The sequence below is a fragment of the Eptatretus burgeri genome, chromosome 12 (assembly GCF_056783735.1).
Source record: "Eptatretus burgeri isolate ZD-2024b chromosome 12, Ebu_testis_v1, whole genome shotgun sequence".
Classification (NCBI taxonomy): Eukaryota; Metazoa; Chordata; class Myxini; order Myxiniformes; family Myxinidae; genus Eptatretus; species Eptatretus burgeri.
The window spans coordinates 23,573,245-23,597,876 of NC_140972.1; the positions used below are offsets into that span (position 1 = coordinate 23,573,245).

At 45.6% G+C, this 24,632-nt stretch overlaps 1 protein-coding gene across 2 annotated transcripts in view; it reads left to right on the forward strand.

Annotated features, from left to right (window-relative positions):
• LOC147015256 (proprotein convertase subtilisin/kexin type 5-like) overlaps positions 1-24,632 on the forward strand; it is a 117,685-nt gene that overhangs the window by 52,031 nt on the left and 41,022 nt on the right. For both annotated transcript variants that reach the window (XM_085849836.1, XM_085849835.1), the window contains exons 6-7: positions 8,870-9,067; positions 9,179-9,265. In XM_085849836.1, the coding sequence (XP_085705962.1) occupies positions 8,870-9,067; positions 9,179-9,265 (285 nt within the window). The remainder of the gene's footprint in view (positions 1-8,869; positions 9,068-9,178; positions 9,266-24,632) is intronic.

Here is a 24,632-nt window from a genome sequence, read left to right on the forward strand (position 1 = left end):
TGACGGGCTCCAACGACGACTCCAACTCGCCACCAACTGCTCGGCTTACAGCTGAATGTCCCACTCGCCAACTCCTCGACTCGCCTCTGGTGTCTCTGCTCGGCTTTTTATAGCCCCGAGGGGAGGGGCCGCTGTGGGCTTCGCCACCCGAAATCGGCACCTTCCCCCTTTTCACCTTTGAACCTTCACCCAGGCTGTATCCGCCCCTCTCACATGCGGACGTGGTTGAAATCGCTGATCACACACGGACGTGGTTGAAATCGCCGATCCTGTCGCAGCATGAGTTCGCACCGACGGCACTTTGCCGCTGTCGAGGATGTTATGGTGTTGTGGAGGAGTCGATATATTGTTGAGATGACGTGGTTGTTGTTGTTGAGGAGATGTTGTGTTTGTTTAAAATAAAAGATAGAGAAAGAATAACGGCTAACTCAAAGATGCACAGCCCGTTTTACATTGGTGGGGGAATCTAACCTGGAATACAGACTTATCGAAATAACTGATCTTCGGGGAACCTGAATGGTGTTCTATGAATTTCCACCACCGTAACACTACCCCTTCTCCTTTTTACAGACTCGTCCCGAGTCGTCAAATTTTTGTGTGCCCTCATGTGTAAGTTCTCCCATAGTACATCTTACCTTTGGATCCCTGAGTGCGACATTTGGTGTATCTATGTCCCAAAAGTAAATAACCTATGGGCTGTGTAAGTAACTAAACAAACTCACTCATACAGACAACTTATCTACAATTTCCGGCGCTACGACAAACATGCAGGGGGAGCAAAACTTATGTACAATTTTACCTTATGCCTTAACCTTATAAATTTACACTAAACCATGGCCCAGGACTGATGGACTCTGTGGGGAAAAGGGCATGGCAAAGTTAATCAGTGTATGTGAGGGTGAGCGCTCTGCAGCTGAAGGTCGGATGTCTTCGGGGCCTGTTCAAAAGGCCCCGTTGTCTGTCGCCGAACCTTTTGCTTTGTCTTCAGCTGCTGGAGGCAACTCACCCCAACCCGGCATGCCATATGCTATCCCACAGGCCATTTGAAGAGGGTAGCCAGGCTGCCCAAATGCAGTCTCTGGCTCCCTTTGCAGGGACAAGAAGGTAGCCGGCTGCCCAATGCAGTCCCAGGCTTTCCCCTTGAATTGAACACAAGCAGTGTACACAAGCACAGGGAGGTAGCCGGCTGCCCAATGCAGTCCCAGGCTTCCCCCTTGAAATGGACGCAAGCAAACACAAAACGGTGCACGGGCTGCATCAATGTAGTCCCCATGTGCGGCTGCCTGCAGGGCAGTCCCCGCAACCTGCGTGATGATCCTGGCGCACATAGTAATGGATGGCCACTGGGGCAAATGCAAGACACAAGGGTAGCAGGCATGGGGTCAAGGCAGAGGCAAGCAGACAAGGCATGGCGAGGCAAGGCCGGAACAGGCCGCTGTAGCACAACAGGCCGGCATATGAAGCCGGCCGGCCTCTTGTCTCGTTCTGGAGGTTTGTGCAGTGAGTGCGGTGGTGACGGCCGCTCTGAAGGCGGGCTCGGACCTACCCTACTGTCTCCCTCCCAACCTATCGCCTTTGCCTGTCTCTGTCCATACCCACTCCCTTAGTTTGCAAAAATCCAAATTTAGCCCCATCTTATTTATTTACTCTATTTATAATTTCATCTTCCTAACCCCCTTTATCGTCTCTATCCGGCTAACCTATAGTCATCCTAGCCTATTCCCAACCCCTACGTTCCCTTCCTGGAGGGGAATAAGGGAGAGCTAGCATCCTGCCCTGAGGCCCAATTTAGCCTCAGAATGGCCTCCTCAGATTTCAGCGATCTTACCCAAGGTGGGTCCAGCGGCCTACCGAGAGCGAAGGGATAGATGGTGCGGAGGGGTACATTTCCTATCTACCCTAACATTTATTACACCTTAACTACCCCGGGGCTTCCAACAAATGCCTCTCACTTTAAACTATTGGTTCTACCAACCAAGATTCCCGTTGCCTGTGTTGGTGCCCTCACAAATTTGGGCCTTGCCCTCGAATTTTCCTTCGTGCCCCCGCATGGTTTCGTGGCTGGGCCGTGTGGCTCACTTGGCAGGAACTACCCTCTGCCGAATCTCCAACTATGGTACCCCCCGGGCCCTGAGACTGTCTCCGAGCCTACCAGCTCCCTATGATCTGGGGAGTGCCCTCTCTGGTTACTCCCCTCGACGCTCACGTGGCAGGCTGGCGCCACGGGCCCCTTTCCCGGGGTGCCCGTGCCCACGACACTGCCCACGTGGCCATTGGCGCTACGGACCCCACTTCATGCGGGCCCACTACGCTATCCCGGCTCCTCTTGGGCCCTTGGCCTGCCGCGGCTGACTGGTCCGGTGCCCGGGGTGCCCACTAAGCGATACTCACCGTTCGCAGCCACGCTCCCAGCCAATCAACAGGACTCCTGCACCCCTCCAAACGGGTTTCGGGCCTACAATCGCACCAACAGCAAAACGACTTCCATTTTGTCAATTTGGCTAACCCAAAAACTAACATTACTCTGACCCCGGGGTCCCTTAGGTGGGAATCACTCCTCCCGCCAATCACTCATCGCACCATGCATTCCACAATCACCCCATTCATACAGGCCTGCTGGCCCTCACTCACTCATCAAGTACATTTTTCACTTTTCAATTCTCATTTCTCACATCGCTGAACACTGCCATTCCACTCACTGGGTCCCCCAGCTGACTCGTGCTTCCTCGTCAGCCCTTAAACTATAGCACATCCTTTTAACACTACGTAGCTAAGCTACGTCCCCACTACACATTCAAGGTCTGTCAGTGTCTTCCAAATCCAAAAATACCATACTCCAAAAAAAAATCCAAAAATACCATACTCCAAAAAAAAATCCAAATCCAAAAATCCAAGTGTAAACTGAAATCCCTCTAATTAATCCATTTCACGGGCTCGATGAGGAACAACCTATGTCCCCATGAAGCTGGTCTAACTAAGCTAACCCGTCCCGCGAGCTCGTTGTCTTCCTGTGCCCTAAGCAAGGGGGTCTCCTACCCCCTGCCTGGGCTCGTGTACTGGAAGCGAGGCTTTTCCCTCTAATTTTCACCTCCATGGTGGTGGTTTACGGCACGCCCGTTAGCCCTTACGGGCGATACCGACGTCCCCTTCAACGGCCGGTCCGTGTGGCAATGACGTCACCCTGGGAATCTCCCCAAGCGCTTGCTTTCGCGGGGTTCCCCACACGGAACAACGTGCGCGCCATTCCTCCGGCATTCGTGCCGCGAGATTCCCGCCGATGACGTGACACACACACACACCGAGCCTGCAGCTGGCGCACACGTAACGTCCTGGAAACCCGCTCCGCGTGTTCCGCGAACAGAAAATGCGGTATGCAGCACGAAATGCCCCAAACACGCGTCCGCGTGGGGACCCGTGTGTTCCAAATCCACCTAACACTCGTCGCCATTTAACCATCCTTGTGATGGCCTTTTTCGATACGCGGGACGTTCCCGCGCCGGCTTCCCTGTACGAAAACGCGCGCGCGAGGGCCGTTCGCTATCTGCCGAAAGGGCCCCGCACACGACGTCCCGTGAAACCGGCGTGGTTCTCGAAACAGCTACAAGCGGCCCATTCGGCTCGCTGTTCCCGTCTCTTGTCTGGACCCGTCCGCGTTTCACGCACGCACTCACACACGCACGCCATGACACTCACGCTACGCGCACGTTTCAACACACATTTCGACGCACTCTTCACCACACACACCGGGACAATCGCACTGGGGATTCGTGCGACCACAAGCGCTCCCGGGGTCTCCATACCCCCCAAGCTCCGCGTGTACCCGTTCGCACCATGAGCCCAATCTAACTCGTACAGGGTGACCGAACCCACCTGGTCGCGATCCGCTTCGAGGGGGCATAGTCCCTCCCCTTGTTCCTGGAGGAGGCTATCCTGATGCTCGCACCGGGTCATGACACATTCCCCAAGCTCCCCTTCATTGTCCCTCGCTAACTCCGTGTGTGTGTGTGTGTGTGTGTGTGTGTGTGTGTGTGTGTGTGTGTGTGTGTGTGTGTGTGTGTGTTCGTCTTTAGTTTCATTTAATTCACCCTCTATCTCCCGTGTCTCTATTTTTATTTCCATTGTCTTTGTTGTTCCGTCATCTCCTCGTGTCTCGCCCTGCACGTTCCAGTCACCCCATTTAATTTTTCCCTCTCTGTGACCGTCAATTTTTCTACCGTCGTCACCTCCACGTGTCTCACCCTACATGTCTCCCGAATTATAGCGACGGCGTCTCTCGTCACCTCTACCTCCTTTAATTCCTCTGTCTCCATCGCGGGACCGACACAATCCACACTCCCTCTCGTCGGTTCGGTCCCTCCGCCATGTGGCGCCACCATTTTGTGCTCCACTGTCCGCGTTTCGTCGCGCGCAACCGCCGTTCTGCCTCTCATGCCCGTGCTCATTGCCTCTTGCCCTGCCTGGAGATTCAGCCCCATGTTCTGCATCTCACCCCTCAGTGTCTGCATATTTTTATCCATGTTGTTTTTCATTTCTTTTTTTATGCCATCCATTTTGTTTTCCATCCATTGCACACCTATTTTCATTTCGTCTTCCATGCCATCCATTTTTGCCAGCAAAATTGTCAATAGCTGGCTCATGTCAAGTGGCCCTGTGGCAGTGGATTCACCATTATCAGTCGTGGTTTCGCTGGGGACCGGGGAAGGAATTTGACGGGGGAGGTGTCAAAAGCCGCCGCCCCCGCTGCCGCATCCATTTAGAGCTCTGCGTTTCGTTGTGGGGGGTGCTCAACCTGCATAATGGTTCCGTCCTGGGCCTCTGGTTCTATTAACACTATATCTAAACCACCCTGCCCCTGCTCACCTTGAGCTGCCATTTTGCGTGTCGGGAATAAATTTGAGTGCTCGTATTTTAGTGGAACCGGAGGGTCGCTTCGCACACCCCTGATCCGGTTCCGTAAATTTTGTTTGGAGACGGATGGGTTTAAATTCCGCTCCCTGACACCAGTGTTGTATATTTCCGCCCGTTCGGCATGCGCACAGCCTTTTCAGCCCAATCCAGGCCGCGCGTCCACCGAACGCGACAATCAAGTCGTAGCTTCCGGATAAACGCCGAAACCCAGCTACGGGTGTTTTTAATACACCACAAACTTGTCAATGCTCTTCCCACGCTACAGGGTTTATCGCCGAATTATCGATTTACCTAATTATTCGCGTGGACAGACTACCGTGAGTTTGTACCTCGACGGGACCTGCACAAAAACGAGCCGCTTAAGCAGCTCGTTCCGTATGCGAAGCCGAGCGGTTATAAATCGCCAAATCCCGTCGGACCAAATGATCACTTTTATCGGCTTTAAAAGCCAGCTAATTCCCCGAACGCATCATGGCAGTCAATGGAGAAAGTGACGCAACAAGCGGGTTGACATTCAAACAATGGGTATTTATTTCCACCCAGCACGTAAGCAGTCAATGGGGGGGGAGGGGTGATGGGGACAGGACACTACGACGTATGCCAGCGTACTACGACATATGCCAGTGTGCTCTTAACGTATACAAACTTACCCATAACGTATTCGACGTGTGCCAGCGTTTTAGCACAATTTTGCATACGTCAGGCATACGTTGGCTAAATCGTCAAGGTGTGACAGGGCCTTTACTGGTGTTCGTGTTTTCAGTCCCTTCGAGGTCTCTGTAATGTAGTGGGCAGCGCAGTTGCTGCAATTTATTTTATAAATGACAGATGATTTGTCCTCGCAATTCAATCGGTCTTCTGAAATCCTCCCAAACTGAAATTTTCAAGGAAGCAATTAGGAGTAATTAGTTTATTGATGATAAAGTGACATCAATTCAGTTGTTATCAATTAGGATGATCAATTTCTCAACGTCATGTATAAATGGTATGTGGTTTTTCAATCCTGTCTCTGATGATGGGCTCGAGTGAGAGCTTGAAACGTGAGACTTTCAAAACTTTCGTCCCAGTCATCGATCTTATTTTATCTTCAAGTATGGTGCCTGGGTACAAATATTTTCCTCCATTAAGCATATATATATATATATATATATATATATATATATATATATATATATATATATATATATATATATATATATATATATATATATATATATAGTAGACTAGGCATAAGTCGTCACCATCGGGACCGAGAAAAAAGTGACGACTTAGAAATGTGATGACTTACGCGTATGTGAACATTCATGATGACTGTGGGGTGAAGGATGAAGTCGCGCGTGGCCTGGACACATATGTGTGAGAGCCGGCTATTGTACCAAAAGGAAAACACAATGCTCGGGCATAGATGGGGGTGGGTTGGTGAGTTGGAACGTGATTAAGCAAAGATGGAATTCATGAATCAGTTTATCAAAAGTAAAGATAATGAACAACTCTGTAAGACAACTCGTATACCATCGGTGATGGTATGGTGACAAATTACATGACACACAGTCATCGTGGTGATGATTACCACTCAATGCCTATGTGTAAGTGAGTGTGGTAATGTACAAAACAAGCCAATATAAAACCATGATCTGACTTCAACACAAAGCTCGATCGATCCTTTACTTCTTCGCGAAGTAATCCGTTATGTTTGAATGCCTCAAACTCTTGGGCATCTGGTGCATGAGAAAGTATTCAAACCGGTCATTGTATTCCATGATGTTGGCTGGGCAATCCTCCACCGAAAGACAGTATCGGCCGAATATTTGGCCGAATCGGCCGAAACCGAATATTTGGCTGAGCCGACATTTGCCGAAACCAGATGATGAGCGCGTCATCGACATCTTCAAAGGACACACATTTCACACTTCCCACCAGCCTCACGATCTTCTCCACCTGTCCAAATATCTTGCCCTTATTCTTCAAGATATCGTTCAATGTCTGCCGTTTGATGTCCAACTTCTCAGCTATGTCTGTTTTCTTCATCAGTGGATTTGCCTCGCAAAACTGGATAATGTCGTATTTTTCTTGGTAGGTTTTAGTTGTAAGCTCACGCTTAGTCGCCATTGTCCTGCCTGCAGTGCGATCAACGTGTGGACGCAGTTATAAATAGCCTATCACTGGCGGTGTACACCAATGAGCGAGCATCACGATTCCATGAAATCGGGATTCTCACGAGGCAGCAGTTCCGTGTGACGAGTTAGGAGTGGTAATTTATATGAGTTTCCATTACGTGGGAATGGACAATATCTGACGACTTAGACGAAGTGACGACTTAGAGATGACGACTTACAGAGGGATGACCCTTTATTCAAAGGGATTTAACATGAGATAAATTCGGGACTTTTTGACGCTGCCGACTTAGGCGAAGTGACGAGTTACACGCTGCCGACTTACACCTCGTCTACTGTATATGTATATATATATATATATATATATATATATATATATATATATATATATATATATATATATATATATATATATACACACCTAGTCGATCTGATGAAAATTGATGATTTATGTGACCTTACCTTTTGTCCTTTTGACCTATTGCCCTCAAAAGAATAGGCTTCTAACTTGTAGCTACCTGTACCAGATGGTTAAGGTTCCTGAAGATCAGAGAAAAATACGACCTGTAAGTGACAGACAGAATAACAGACCAGACCAACCAATGTACTATACTTGTGAATCTTTTGATTTTGCAAGTAATAAAAGACTATGTGACTATGTAGTTATAAAGCTGTTGTATGATTACATCATCATAGGAGGGGTTGGGTGTCTCAGGTAGTGTCCCAGAACTGTCATTGTTACCCTACTGATGTGCCACCGAGATAAATCCGGATCAGAAAGTTGACCAACTTCTCATATAGAGTACCCATTGGTATCCATACAAATTGGTTACTGAAATTACCATCTCATTCACCAAGTCAATTCTTGAAATTATCACCTTTTCACCAAAAAAAACAAATTTAAAATAAGAAAATAAATTCATTGCAAGTGCATGATGACGTGTTCAACAACCTCACCAAGTGTGCTTGGCCGGCCTGCTGCCTTCCTCTGCAAGATGTTACCAGTCTCCATAAACTTTTTGTGCCATTCACGAATATTTTTCTCGATGATGGCTACCTTCCAGAGGTCATCCTGAAGCTTCGTTGAACAGAACATGTACAGCTGATTTGGTCTCTGAAAACCAAGCAACACAATGCATTTTCTCTTGTGGGGATGCCTTTTGCAGTGAATGTGATGTCACAGAGCATACCTGGAAATGAAAACAGAACTTTGAGGAATGTTCTTTCAGATGCAGCAAACCACATCATTGTAAAAATGGTACGTGCTGCTTCCTTGCTTTGACGGTCAGCATTTATAATATTAAAGGCATGAACAATTTCCATTGGTGGGCACCCATCGGGAGGAGGAAATTTCTCCTTAGGAAATGCCCCGCTGAGTGCGGTAAGAAAAGTGGCACCATTGTTGTGATGTTGCTGGTACCCAGAGTGCCCCCAGAGAGTGATGGAACTTCCCTCGAGCTCATTGGCTGTTTGTTTTGTCTAACAGTCTTCTGTTGTGTCGCGTATATTCGTCTGTATATTCGTGTGTATGTGGCAGCTCAACTATGAGCCGAAGATCTTGTTAAAAAAAAGCACCTTCGTAAGGAAGTATGTGATTGTTTTTATACAATATTTATCAAGAAAGTTAGGTTTGGAGAAAAGATACCGGTAAATTGATAATGCATCTATAGCTGAGATTCAAGCGAATAAAGTCTTATCGATGATTTTGCTGAGAGCATTTGGTGCTGTTTGCCAAGCATTTGAGAGATGTTACGCTGGTTGCCCCTGCAGTTAATGCATTGACACGTCAGGAAAGTCAGGTACATTGGTTAACATGTTTATCTAAGTCGTCCATGTGTGTTTCTCAGAAAACTCTTGTACTTCTGCATGTCCCAACGGGTCCTACGGAGATAGCGTGGAGCGACGCTGCCAAAAGTGCCACCCATCATGCGCCACCTGCTTTGGCATTCTTGCCTCTCACTGTCTCTCCTGTATCTCTGGAGCAATTCTCTCTGCTAATCATTGCAAGCGAATGACCGTTTGCAGCCACAATGAGTTTCTAGATGGTGAGACTTTGTGGCTTTGGTGTGGTCTGGAGGAACGCATGCAAACTTTTGCTTCACAGCTTTATAATTTGACGTCGTTCTCAATTATCATGCTAACCATCTTTCCATCAGACAAGCGGGGAACCTGCAGCCCTTGCCATCCATCGTGTGCATCTTGCTCAGGGCCGGGTCGCTCCCAATGCCTCTCATGTCCTGACGGTATGTATCATGCACCATGCAAATTTCAGTGTGCTTACACCATACTGATTGTTTAAAGGTAATAAGAAGAGTGCAACTACAGATTGAAGCATGAAAAAAGTTAGTTTGTCGATTTCAAATGTGACTGTTTCTCCTTTATGAAGTCTCGTGGGTGTCTCAAGCCAATTCACCATGGTGGTATCGTTTCTGAATATTCGTTGACATCAGTCATGCTTATCATTAATATCATATAAAGAGTGGACAAAGCACATATTTCTTGTGTTTTCTGAACTTTTGTTTGTTTGCTTTTTTAATGCAGGTATTGAGTCTTAGGTAAGAGCAGAATAACAAAAGGGGAAAAGGTAAATGGACTCCACAAAATTGGGTGAAGGAAAAATAGTTTGACCAGAACATAGGGTTGCAAACCTTCTGGTGTTATATTTGCTCAGCTGGGGTTTGAACTCAGGACCCTAAGATCGTAAGCCAACTGCCTTCACCGCTAATCTACCACCAGTCGATAAAATGCAGTGAAAGTCAGATAAATTGGTTTAAGTTATTCATTTGGACTCATCTTGCTTTTATGATAACCATGTTTGTACGAGGTTGCTCATGTGTATGAATAATTTGCACTTTGTCTTTAAACTTCCAAAGCGGACTCGTCATTTCCTTGACATTTTCACGCACTGTACACATACACAAGACAAGATGAACAATAGCTAAAGTCACGTGACCTCATGAAGTTGTAATCATATAATGCTTTGGTTGGTTGTTAATGAGCAATCTTTGGGTAATAAGTGGAAAAAAATGCAACAATAAAACCTGTTCCCACTGAGATGTTGTTAGTAGGTGGCAGTAGCTATTAGCAGGCATGTTATTAAGTGGCATTGACTGTAATTACTTTTTCTTAATTGCCTTTTTCAACCTGAGATTGCATCAGGAAGAAAAAGAGTTACCTGGGTGTGACCTGCAATGTCGACCACCGATTTTCCCATGGCAATCAAAGACCAGTTTTACGTTTGTCCAGAATTTTTAGACCCACGAGAGTCGGATAAGAATTTTGACAACAAACGTTTTGAAACAAAATTTCCTTTGACCTGACGACACAACACTTCGATCAACCGGGCTGCGAATGCATTTCTTTCATAAATCAACAATGCCATGTTTTGGATTATTTCAGGTGTACCGTAGCTTTAACGTTCTGGCCTTCCTGTTCCAATGGTGGTTTTCGGAAGAGGTCTCCCAGGCAAAAATGCTGCCGTTAGAACTTTAGTATATGAGAGTAGTACTCTCATATACTATAGTTAGTAACAGGTCCAACTGCAGTAGTCCGCAGGGAATTACGACAGGAAAGGAATGCTATTTTTTCCTGAGCTAGTTCTAGAAACCACGCGGCAGCTTCAACATGGTCGAGGGAATGTATTTGGCAAAATGTCAACTTAGGTGGTGAATACCCTAATGATGTTACACAGCCTTTAAGCAAGGAATTTAATTATCATTATTTTGGCCTATCGGCAAGAAAATCATTACCTTTTTTTGCTGAAGCATAAATTTCATGATAGGCATTGTTACAATTGGCCACAAACAATGATGTTGATTTGGGGTGAAAGAAGACACCTAAACAGTACAAGCAACATGGTTTTATTCACAATTAGTGAAAGCTGAAGATTTAACGTGGTGGATGTACGTACTCTTTAACATTCATGCTGTTCCACTTCCATTTAACATTTCCCACTCCTTATTTTCAAATTACAGTATAACAAGGCAGAATGCACCTATGCTCCTTCCATGCACAGCCATTCTCCATCCATACACCAACGTACACCCTGTAGTGGTACACACCCTACACCACCGCAAGTCTGACACAGACACAGCAAAAAATTCTTCCCATTGTCTCCCCAGTGAAAATACCAAATGCACCTAAGGTTCCCTGCAGGCAGTGTCCCTCCATGATACACACCGTGCACAGCCGCCCGCAATGGCATAACTTGTCGAGGGTTCCAACCACCAACCTCCCAGATTAGTGCAGCATTTACATGATGGATTGACCACATGACTTGCCTTCCACATGACGTGTGCATCATACGTCACTGTACTCGGTCAGCTCGCTGAAAGTGGCTGCATTTCATCTCTTTATATCAATTTGATGAAGAATTGCAAGTTTTTCTTGTGACGTTGACCTTCCTAATGTGAAAATAATATTCCACAGCAAATTTGGGGCAAATGTACGTGTGCATTCTCAGCTCTCTGGCAAGATGTCATGGCATAGGAGCTGTTCATCACTTTACTATTACAGATGCTAAAGGCCCTGTCACACCTTAACGATTTAGCCAGCGTATGCCTGACGTATGAAAAATTTGGCCAAAACGCTGGCACACATCGAATACGTTATGGGTAAGTTTGTATACGTTAAGAGCACGCTGGCATTCGTCGTAGTACGCTGGCATACGTCGTAGTATGCCGAGCTGTTAGACAAATTTTCCATGCTTGAAATTTTTCTGCGTATGCCAGCGTATGACTCACACGTTCCGCATAACACTGGCCATAAGTTCTAGGCACGTTACGCGATCATTGACACACGTCGACACACGCTACTTGAAAGTTACTCACAAGTCGAAAGTCGTCAAGGTAATGGTTAGCGTCAGTGTTCCAGACTCCCTGTTTTTTTTTGTTTGTTTTTTTTTACTTCGGTATGACGGTGATGTTGACACTTCGATTTCTAGTGCGGTTATAATATAATACAATTAATACGCTGCCGCTCAACGATTTAAATCATAACCGCACTAGAAATCAAAGTGTCAACATCACCGTCATACCGACGAAAAAAATAAAAATAAACCAATGTCACCCGCAGGGTGACCCGCATCTTGCCAAAAGGTGACCACGTGTGACTTCTTTAAGGTCACACTGAGGTGAACAGAGCTGCTATCCACCAGGAGCGACTCCTTGAGGAATATCTGCCTACGAGAGATTCCAATGAGAATCGTTCTACAGAGTAACCATGAAAAATATGCGTTTTGCCTCATAACATCACCAAATGACGTCATAATGTCTCAAGCTTGACATATCTAGAAAGCACTCATCGAGCTGTTCAATTTGAGGTACTACACGATATGGTTCCTAAAACTTGAAAATTTGACCTTGGGGTCAAATATGTTTGACCTTAGGCGCTAACCATGAAGGTCAAGGCCAATCGCCACCAAAAATTAATCAGCTGAGCGCCAGACCATGAACTATATTCCCATGAAGTATGAAGACGATCCGATCAAAATTACTCAAAAAATAAGGGTTTCGTCGACTCCCCTGATTTGCGACAGTGACCTTGACCTTTGACCTTGACCTTCAAAATTTTGTGCGCTGAAAGGGACCTCTATAGGCCTCTGATATGCGGTTACAAAAATTTCCAATGATAACTGTGCTCTACAGATTTTTTTATACGTGATTACAGACAAACAAACAAAAAAAAAAAACATACAAGCTGACAAACATATCTTGCAAAAACTTCGTTTTGGCAAGATAAAAAAACGGAGTCTGGAACACTGACGCTAACCATTACATCGACGTGTTTCGACTTATGAGTAACTTACAAGTAACGTGTGTCAACGATCGCGTAACGTGCCTATAACTTATGGCCAGTGTATGCGGAACGTGTGTCATACGCCGAGTACGTCGAGAAATTTTCAACATGCTGAAAATTTCTCGACGTACTCGGCGTATGACGACGTATGCCAGCGTACTACGATGTATGCCAGCGTGCTATTAACGTATACAAAACTTACCCATAACGTATTCGACGTGTGCCAGCTTGGTTCGGCAAATTTTTCATATGTCGGCATACGCTGGCTAAAACGTCAAGGTGTGACAGCGGCTTCACACTTCGATGTCTCGTGCGGTTATGATTTTAATCGCCGAACCGTAGCCTATGAATAGTTTATGCCATGTGATCGTCGGCGATACGCTGCAGCGCGCTATGCATAAGTTACACTATCGTTGGGCATAGGTTGTGAACTCCGACAACACGCTCAGCATTCGTTGGTATAAGTTATCTATATATTATCGAAACGTTCTGTGTACGTTACTAATACGTAATACATACATCCAACTCGTTATAAATACGTCCAAAACTGGGAAAAAAACATCAATAGTTCAGCGTACGCCAGCGTTTTGCATACATTTTGATACCTTGCCATACGCTGGCTAAAACGTCAAGGTGTGACAGGGCCTTAAGACAGGATACAAAGTATATGTTCATGAAATGTGTTGTATTTGTCTTAAGTTTTGAGATTGATTCAAATTGAATGCAGCACATGAATGCCGTTTTTTCTCTCTCTCTCTCTCTCTCTCTCTCTCTCTCTCTCTCTCTCTCTCTCTCTCTCTCTCTCTCTCTCTCTCTCTCTCTCTCTCTCTCTCTCTCTCTCTCTCTCTCTCTCTCTTTCCCTCTTTCCCTCTTTCCCTCTTTCCCTCTTTCCCTCTTTCCCTCTTTCCCTCTTTCCCTCTTTCCCTCTTTCCCTCTTTCCCTCTTTCCCTCTTTCTCTCTTTCTCTCTCTTTCTCTCTTTCCCTCTCTCTCTCTTTCTCTGTCTCCCTCTCTCTCTCTCTGTCTCCTTCTCTCTCTGTCTGTCTGTCTCTCTGTCTCTGTCTCTGTCTGTCTGTCTCTCTGTCTCTCTTTCTTTATAGTAGTGCAAGGTTTCATTGACAGTCGGGTAGCATGTCAACAATTGGGCACAACCAGCAAGAGAATAAATTAACAGGAAAGGCAGACACAGACACAAGGAGAAAACTGAGAAATCAGCAAGTAAGAGGGTTAAGTTAATAAGGTTGAATGGGGGTAATAAAGAACATGGGTCAGGGTGGGGGGAATGAGGAGGTGATGCACTCCCTGCTTGAAGTCCTGGACAGAAGAGTGGGAAAGAAGCCTCTGGAAGGTGGTTCCACAGACGGATAAGCGAGGAACAAATGAGTTGAGGTGTGCAGTCAGTCTGAAATTTGGAAGTTTAACCAGGACATGGTTACTGGAATAATGTGTGCATTCTGGAGTTGCTGGGGAGGGTCAGAGAGCAGAGGGAGCAATATTGGACAAGAGGCAGTCGAAAGCAGAGAGCGCATCGACCTGCCTGTGATGTAAAAGCAACAGACCTTGTGCTTCATCCTCATCGTGGGAGATTCCAATGATGTTGAGACCCTCAGATTCCACAGAATCCAGAAGAGACAGACGTGATGTAGTAGTGCCAGACCATGGTGAAGAGCAGTACTTCATTGAGCTATAGACAAAGGCTTTGTACACTGTGATTACCTCTGCCACCAAAGGTGGATGGATGTTGGGTTTTCACCCCTGTCTGTCTGTCTGCGAGCAGGATATCTCAAAAAGTTATGAACGGATTCAAACGCGATTTGGCAGACCGGTTGGGTGTATGACAAAGACGACTTGATTCGATTTTGATGAAGTTCCACATTCAAATGCGATAATTTTATATATGATTCTTCACCTTTGACAGATAGGGCCAACAACGATATATAGCATGATATCTCAAAAAATTACGGATAGATTCGGACAAAAGTTCGTGGACAGGTTGGGTGTGTGGTATAAATGAATTCATTCGATTTTGGTGAAGATCCGAATTCGGATACAAGAATTTAATTTTTTTTTTTTTAGTGATTCTTCACGATTGAGAGAAGGGGCCAAAAATTATATCCATCCATCCTTTGGGACCATACTCTGTGCAGAGCGTTGGTGCTGCCTAAGCAGTCTCCTTGGCCTTTGGGCACAATCCTGGACGGGTCGCCACTCTGACACAGGATACCAGCAAGCTGGCCCTCATTTTGCCGACCACGGAAGGATGACAGGCAGAGTCAACCCCGCCAGTAATGGTGGTTTAGATTTCACAGAGTCGAGGAGAGACAAATGTGGTGCTGGTGTGCAAGTCCATAGCAATGGTCCCAAGTAACCTGCAACCGGTGGGTTTGGCCTGCCGTTGTTATACCTCCAACTCCGTTGATCCACCGAGGCTGTAATCAACCCGCATTTGATTTCCAAGCTTTACAGGTAAAAAGTAAGCATTGTGCAACAACCAATCAGAACGATTATTTCATAAGCATCCCATAACAGCCAATCAGAACGATTATTTCATAAGCATCCCAGAACAGCCAATCAGAACGATTATTTCATAAGCAATGTGCAACAGCCAATCAGAATAGCACGGTATTTCAAAAAGTTGTGCATGGATTATTACAAAACTTTGTGGAAGAGTTGGGTAGGTAACAAGAACAAGCCAATTAGATTTTGGGTTAGGTCCAGATGCAGATCTGGCCTAACAGTGGGATACAAAACGTAAAACATTCAGCCTGGCAGAGGTATGCGCTCTAACAAGTGCTGTTCTAGTTAGCTCTGATTCTTCAAGGACAATCTTGGATTGACAGAGGTAGCCCAGTCTGTAGCTGGCTTTGGATGCCAGCTTTGCTATCTGGTGTGCCCGGGAGTCTTCATGGATTATGGTGAGGCCTAGAAGTTCAAAATACTGAAGCTTTTCCAGTTGCTGACCATGGAAATAGACAGGTGGGTTCGTTTGATGATCCTTTCGGAGCGACAGGTTGAGATGGTGAGATTTTACAGAATTGAAGGACATGTTTCATTCATCAAACCAGAATCTAATCGAATAGCATTCCAGCTCCTTCACTAGTTTCAAAACGGTATACAAAAAAAAAAATTCCAGATCAGCTGAGAGTGACGCAGCTGCCATCTGCCGAGCAATGGGATGCTGGTACAATACAATGTGGAGTCCTCTGTGAAAAGGAACAGAGGGTTTTCCACAGTATTAGAGAGGTCATTTAGATTGATTATGAACATGACTGAGACCAATACACTGCCTTGGGGAATTTCAGCCTCCATTGGGGAGGGAAGGAACAGGTTCCATTGACAGCAAAATGTTTACTGCACTGATGGAAATTGGAGGAATGAATGCGGCCTTGAATGCCACAGGTAGAGAACTTGGCCAGCAAAGCAGGATGCCAGACTGTGTCGAATGTCCGAGGTATGTCCAAGGAGATGGTTGCATATTTTCTGGAAGCGCAGCGATGATGCTTGTGCGGTACCCCATGGAGGTTAAGGCAGGAATATGGAATTTGGGTTAGATTGCTGTTGTCATTTTCCCACTCAATTTGCAAGAGAAACTGTGGGATCTTGAATGTCCTCCAGAAAATGCTGGCAGCTGAAACACCAGGATTAATGTCCCATTTGATGACTGGCACACGAACTGATATATAATGATTTGCATATAAAGTACTAAGAAAAATGTAAGTTGATCGATTAAAAAAAAAATTAGTTATAAGCTATTCTTGTTGTGGGAGATTAGTCGGTGTTTTTTAAAAAAATCTTGAAATGGATTTTTTTAAAGTCCTGTATAAGACAAGCCAAGTAGGATTTGGACTTCTTTTATTGCATGCATCACATGGCTGCTGATTTACTGGGGAGTACGGCTGTGAGTAGGGTGAATATACTGGTTCTGGCTCACTTTTCCCCATGTAAATGAATGGGGGATTTTCAGCGATTCATATTTTTTTTCCCTAAAAATAAACCCCCCTTTTTATCCCAAGGTATATTTATTTGTCTCCCCTTTTAACCTGGGGACACTTTTTTTCAAATAACCCATGCAATAAGATAAAGATTTGTTCAAGTACTAAAGTGGTAATGTGATTTGTTGAAGGTGATTCGAAAGAAATATCTGAAACGTCTAAGCCTCGGGACACTCTTTATCAAATAACCGATGCATATTGTTTAGCTCACTCATTGAACCTATAAAGATTTGTTCATTCTCAAATTCCTTCAATAGTTTAATTTTCTTTGCACAATAATCCCCATCTGAAATATTGAAAAACAAAACATTTGAATCTTTATATTTTTTAAGATACCCCTTTTGTGCCATTACGAAATGATAAACTTCTCTTAATGCTCTTGTTTGACCACCTCCTGAGCCACATATCATTTTGAGATTATAGTAAATTGTTTTTTCATTGTTCAATTGATAACCATCAAAGTTTTCAGTCCATTCAAGGATATTCATTTTTTTCTTTACATCCTCTAACTTACTAGTTTTTAAATTGATTCGCTTATTTGTTTTATTTACCTTTGTTTTAGTTATTTTTTCAATGAGACTTATTTGATATTTTTCACATTCATTATGTTTTCCATTTATATACCAAGACTGAGATTTTCTCCACTCTTTAGTTTGATTAATACTTGGTTTAACCATTTATATTGTTACGTTTGGGGGGGGGGGGGGTATGCGTTCAAAGGGTAATTAGGATGTTTAATTAGGTATGCCATGCTGTTTGAGTTTACCAGGATCTCGATGTAATAAGTAGCAATTTAGTGGTGATAAGTTGTCTAGTAAATGTTCATTTCTTCAAGGGGGGAAATGATAATTGTCACGTAATTAGATAGGGACACGGGATAGGGTAAGTGTGTCTGCGTAAACCCCTTTTGGTCTTCTCTGGAGACTGGCCGTGACGTCACAGGACAGTGCAGCGGATGGCTCCGCCCCGTGATCACGATTGGCAGAAGGCGACGGCGGTGGGCCAATAAACGGCTCTATTGGAAGTGACGAGGACAGGAGGATAAAAAGGTTCTGTTCGGGGTCGAAAAGGAAGAGGAAGAAGATCGGGACAAAAACGATCGTGTTTTTTTGGTGTGGAGGCTGTTGCGCGGAGAGCGTCCTTGTTGTTGTGCTGAGTCGATCGTGTTCTTCATCGTGTCTTGGAGCCTTGCTGAGCCTCGTGCCTCACCTTGGTTGGCTCTGGGGTTCTGCTGACTCGGAGTACGGGGTCGAACGGCGGGCGGACCTGTCTCCCTCTCCTGCTCGCAACTTGGCGCCAGAACTGGTTCCCTGGCGGCTGTGAGCGGACTTGGGCCAAGACCAGTAGGTCGACAGCACCACGGTTTCTCCTGCCCCCCTGACGAGAGCAAGACCAGCTCGTCCGACGCCGATCCAGGGACAGTTGCGTCCACACCACGGTCCAGCCTGACCACCAGAAATAGCTACGTTGTGTGTGTGTGTGTGTGTGTGTGTGTGTGTGTGTGTGTGTGTGTGTGTGTGTGTGTGTGTGTGTGTGTGTGTGTGTGTGTGTGTGTGCTTGGTGCCTTAGAGGGTTTGAGATCTGTATATTCATTGGAATTGTCTGTGTTTTTCCCCACGCCCGATCCCACACCATCCCGTCGAATCTCCCCGGATCCCTTTTCTTGCCGAGTCTTGTTATTTCTGGTTAAAAGTAAAAACAAATAAACATCATCGACTCAGTGAAAAGTGACTCGTGCCACCTTCCTCGTCCCGTTTGCGGTAGAGCGATTAGAACCGCCATGTTTGGGTTATAAATAAATAAACCGCCTCCATCGTTTCGGCTCATTCTACGTTGGCGGGACTGTTCAAGTCCCGTGGACGTCACATTGGTGTCAGGGTGTTGGATGTTCGAACCCCTCTAAATTATATTTGGTATCGGGAGAATATACCAACATTAAAATCTCGCCACGAATTGGAATATAAAATAGCTACAGGAAAGCGCGCGAGCGCGGGAAAATTTTGGCGGGATTTTTAAAATTTAAATTAATTGGCGGCAAACGGGACTTCTGCACCATGGCGGATGTGCAGATGTTTGAGGAGGAAGGCCACGTGTCTGGCAGCGAGTCGGGGGAAGAGGGGAGAGACGGGGGTAGGGTTGGAACCTCCCCCATTCCGAGCGTGGAGCGTGCTTCATTGCCCGTAACGTTGCCGGCAGCGCCGGAAACCGGTGCGATGTCGATCCAGACACTGTTGGAACGTTTAATAGGGGACATGACGGTACAAATGGCAAATCAATTCGTGACACAGAGGGCAGAAATGACGGCACAAATGGAAAATCAATTCGTGACACAGAGGGCAGAAATGACGGCACAAATGGAAAATCAATTCGTGACACAGAGGGCAAAAATGACGGCACAGGGGGCAGAGATGGCGGATCGATTGGGGGTAATGGGGGAACAGTTGGGTGCACGGATTGATTTAATGAGGGATGAATTGGGGGAAAAGATGGAGAAAATGAAAACTGAGATGCAGGAGGGTGTGGATGTTAAATTGGGAGAAATACAAAGTAAATTCGAGGATAGATTGGAGGAAACAAAGGTAGAAATTACATTGGAGGGGGAAAATATACAAAAAAATTGGTAGATAAAATTGATGCAACGAACATTCGGGTTGATAAAGTGGATGAAAGCCTGGAACGTCATCGTGCCTGTGTGGATGCTCGTATGCAGCTGCAAGTAGAAGAGTGGGGAGAGCTGAGGAAGCAAGGGATGAATTTGGTGGAGGAGGTAAAAGGATTGGAGGCTCGTTTGGACGAACAAGATAAAATTATGAGCCAAGATGAAGTCTTGGATAAAGGCCTGGTAGAGCCGTCTTTTGTAAGTAGAGTGTCCGGGTTGGTTGAGGAGCAGCTACAAACTCGCGATGGAGCCTTGGAGGAGGTTGTGCGGGCCCAGAAGATCCTGCGGGAAGAGGTGAATCGGTCCATTCAACGTTTGGAACAGGAGGCAAAATTGACCCATGAGACCCTCACCACAAAACATTTTTGGCCACAGTGGGCTCCGAAATTGGATACGCAGCAACAAGGGTGTTTGATCCCTGGGCTGGATTCGGACAAGGAAGAAACTGAGAAGCGGGCCACCGTAAAAGTGATCCCCCTGGTAAATTTCGACGGGTCAGGGAGCGTTGAAGCTTTTCTGACGCAATTTGAGTGCATTTCCTGACTAAACGGGTGGAATGAGCGGGAACGTACAGGGAATTTGGTGGCAACGTTGCGGGGACCAGCCGCAGATGTGTTAAACGTGATCGCGGAGGGGATGTTGACCAGCTCCCACATTTGCGAGGCGTTGAGCCGTCGGTTTGGGTTCGCGGCAAACTGTGATCTGGTGCGGGCTCAGCTCCAGCACCGCAGATTAAAGCCGGGTGAGACAGTGCAGGAGCTGGCACAGGACATTTACCAATCAGTCAGGATCGCGTATCGGGACCTTACAGTGGAGGCATGGGACAGACTGGCACTCGAGAAATTTTTAGCTGCTCTTCCTGACCCTGAGGTCCGAGCGCTAGTGGAGTTACAGGATCCACCCACCGTTCACCGAGCGGCCGAGTGCGCGGCCAGGCTGGCCTCGTGGAGTCGGCCGGGTCGGGTGCCCGAGAGGCCATCGGTGACGATCCGACAGGTGGAGATTCAGGATCAAGGAGGGGGGCTGGGAGAAATTGGCATTACCCAAATGCTTCAGAGGATGAATCCTCCTGCTGAACCGCCAGGTCTATCCGAGGTGCCCTTACATAGGTCGAGTCCGGAAATCACTGTCGGGGGTCGGGGAGACTAGATTGGGCTGAGCATATACGGCCATGCTCGGCTGCTGAGATAGTGGCGAAGTGCCTCCTTTGGTTAAAAAAAAAAATTAATTGTGGGAAAATTGGCTTGTGTTTGTAAGTTCTGCTGGGTTTTAGAGTGACAATCGGGACAGTGGGTAATTGGTAACAAAGCGGGCACAAGTGGCTGTCCAATGGCTGGTGCGTGGATCGGGTGAGAAGTGCTGTGTGAGTTGTTTTAAGTGAAGAAGTGAAATGTATGGTGCACACATTGATTTTTATTGGACATGGTGTGGTAACAGGGAAGGTCATGGTCGGTGAAGTGTTAGAAATGCGGGTGTCACATGTAAGGCCGATGGGGTGGGGGAGTCATGTGGGTTTTGTGGGTGGGGATGATGTGCTTGTCCACAGGGATTGCTGAAGCTCACGGTGAGCGGGAATTGCGACCCCCTTCAAGGCGATTCACCCCTGGTGGCTAATGGTGACAGTGTCTGGAGCCAACTGGGAGAGGGTCTGGTTGGGCGACCAAGGTGGGTAGGACCTTGGCGACCCAGGAAGGCCAGAGGAGCCAGTGAGACCCCTTCCAGTGTGTTGTACGGGATGAGAGCTGATGGCTACCAGGGGGGTGGGAATCAAAGGGAGCGTGGCGGAGAAACGTCTGGGTTGGACTAAAGCTTACCTGTGGGCATGGTTGCACCTGAGATGCCCCCATCATCTTGTGGTAACCCACCCCACGGCCACGACGGGATTCAGCCTGCATGATTAAAATGAGGACCATGACCTAGAAATGTGATGATGACCATGGTGTGAGTGTTGTGAAGATGTGTGAGTCCCACTCGATCCCGCACAACTTGACAGGTGCAGCAAGGGCATGATGTCCGCATAATTTTGGGGCAAGCAAATTTGAAAATTGGCTCCCCAGGTAACGCTGGGTCTATTAGCATCCACTGGGGGAGGTGGTCAAGTGTAAATATCCTGTGAATAGTGTCGTTGAGGCTTAGAGTAGGAATGTAAAGTATGTGTTGTGTTTTTGTGGAACCTTTTGTTTCCCCTCCCCAGATCACTGGAAGAGTGTTGGGCAAGAGCGATGACCCAGAAGATGGAGTGCAACTTCGCTCAGTGCTCTCATGTGATAAAATAAAATAAAATAAAATAAAAACGAATGATTGTTTCGGCGAGGATAAGGCCATAAGGGGGTAGTACATTATGCAGGATAGGTAAGTAAGCTGCGACTCGCTGCCCATTGCCCCTCCTACTTTATTTCGTTAGGTTAATTAGGTGTGAGTCAGTAAGTGTTAAGGCTGGTACGGTTGTGACTATGATATACTTTGCAGGAGCTGCGGTACCAGAGGAGGGGGCAGTGTTACGTTTGAGGGGGGGGGGGTATGCGTTCAAAGGGTAATTAGGATGTTTAATTAGGTATGCCATGCTGTTCGAGTTTACCAGGATCTCGATGTAATAAGTAGCAATTCAGTGGTGATAAGTTGTCTAGTAAATGTTCATTTCTTCAAGGGGGGAAATGATAATTGTCACGTAATTAGATAGGGACACGGGATAGGGTAAGTGTGTCTGCGTAAACCCCTTTTGGTATTCTCTGGAGACTGGCCGTGACGTCACAGGACAGTGCAGCGGATGGCTCCGCCCCGTGATCACGATTTGCAGAAGGCGACGGCGGTGGGCCAATAAACGGCTCGATTGGAAGTGACGAGGACAGGAGGATAAAAAGGTTCTGTTCGGGGTCGAAAAGGAAGAGGAAGAAGATCGGGACAAAAACGATCGTGTTTTTTTGGTGTGGAGGCTGTTGCGCGGAGAGCGTCCTTGTTGTTGTGCTGAGTCGATCGTGTTCTTCATCGTGTCTTGGAGCCTTGCTGAGCCTCGTGCCTCACCTTGGTTGGCTCTGGGGTTCTGCTGACTCGGAGTACGGGGTCGAACGGTGGGCGGACCTGTCTCCCTCTCCTGCTCGCAACTTGGCGCCAGAACTGGTTCCCTGGCGGCTGTGAGCGGACTTGGGCCAAGACCAGGAGGTCGACAGCACCACGGTTTCTCCTGCCCCCCTGACGAGAGCAAGGCCAGCTCGTCCGACGCCGATCCAGGGACAGTTGCGTCCACACCACGGTCCAGCCTGACCACCAGAAATAGCTACGTTGTGTGTGTGTGTGTGTGTGTGTGTGTGTGTGTGTGTGTGTGTGTGTGTGTGTGTGTGTGTGTGTGTGTGTGTGTGTGCTTGGCGCCTTAGAGGGTTTGAGATCTGTATATTCATTGGAATTGTCTGTGTTTTTCCCCACGCCCGATCCCACACCATCCCGTCGAATCGCCCCGGATCCCTTTTCTTGCCGAGTCTTGTTATTTCTGGTTAAAAGTCAACTCAGTGAAAAGTGACTCGTGCCACCTTCCTCGTCCCTTTTGCGGTAGAGCGATTAGAACCGCCATGTTTGGGTTAGAAATAAATAAACCGCCTCCATCGTTTCGGCTCATTCTACGTTGGCGGGACTGTTCAAGTCCCGTGGACGTCACAATATATTGCGAAAAAACATGGCGGTAGCCCTTAAAAAACCCTAACCCATCTTCCCATCGTTAAAACACAATCTATTTTATACACTCTATCATACAATATCCATATGGAACACAATCTATTCCATTATCTAAAATAAATCTTATCATCAAAGGCTCCTTATGCCTTTTTATTTACTTCTTCACTGTATATGTTATGTTTATAACTTCTTATTGTATTCATTTTCCTATATTCTTCTTTCTTATTCATCAAACAATTATGATAATTTCTAAAAGTTATTGATTTCTTTATTACATATTTCTTTATTCCCTTTGACATCTTATCAATCTGATCACCATACTTATAAGCATATGCCTTTGCTCTCAATCCAATAAACTCACTCATTACTTTTCCACCCAACTCATCCTTAAACTTACCAATAACCTTTTCATTCTTTTTGGAAAATAACTCACTCTTCTTGCTGAAATTACTTGTATCATATACTCCAATATTTTTCTTCATATCTTTATAAACATCATCAGTTTTTATATCTAGGATAAAACTATCAGTGTCCATATACAACAATGAAACATTTTCACCATACTCTTTCTTTAAGTCATTATACAAATAATCATACATCAATATCTTTGATAAATCAAGAACTGCTGTTCCAATATAAATTGGTTTATCCATTACAATACTTTCCTTTTTCATATGAATTGCAGAAAAGTTCTCTGAAAAAACCTCTTCTCTCTCAAAACTTGGTTTATTTATCAATCTCGAAGCTTCTTTCCAAGATGTTGCGAATCTAATGTTTTGCCTGTTTCTAACATTTTCCATAGTCTTTCCAAATACAGCATTATTCATTAATTTATAAAAGTCCCCTTCAAATTTTACTTTTGTATTTGCTCTCATATCTGTATTGAATTGAATATACTTTTTTACCCAAGGACTTTGTTTTTAAAATTTTAAATTTTAAAACTATGAATTTTAGCTACTCTCAATCCTTCTCTCAAAAACTGTTTTAAGCTTCTCTGATGCAAAATATATCCCTCTTTATCATAGAATGTTGTTAATAACTTTTCTGTTGATTTGCCTTTAATATTAAAACTTTTATGATAATCACTGAACCATTCTTTCTTTGGGGTTTCTTTCTCACATGCAAAAGGAAGGTCTTTATGCTTATTATGAAGATCACTCGGGTACCTCAAATCAACTTCAAAATAATAACCTTCTTCTTCGTCATTCAATTCCTCTTGAGAAGAAATAACAATATTCATCAAAGCCTTTTCATAATCCTTTTCTTCCACCCACTCTAATTTACCATAAGGCAGAGATTGAGACATTGCCCATCCATACAAATTATTAGCATCAAAATACATCAAATAATTACTATCTTTTTCACTATCATAATTTGGAAGATATTTATTATTTGCTTTAGCATATCTTTTTGAACATACTTGTGATATTCCACCTCTCTTGGACTTCTCAATCATCAAAAGCATATCAACATCACTGATTAAATCTATATCTTGTTTT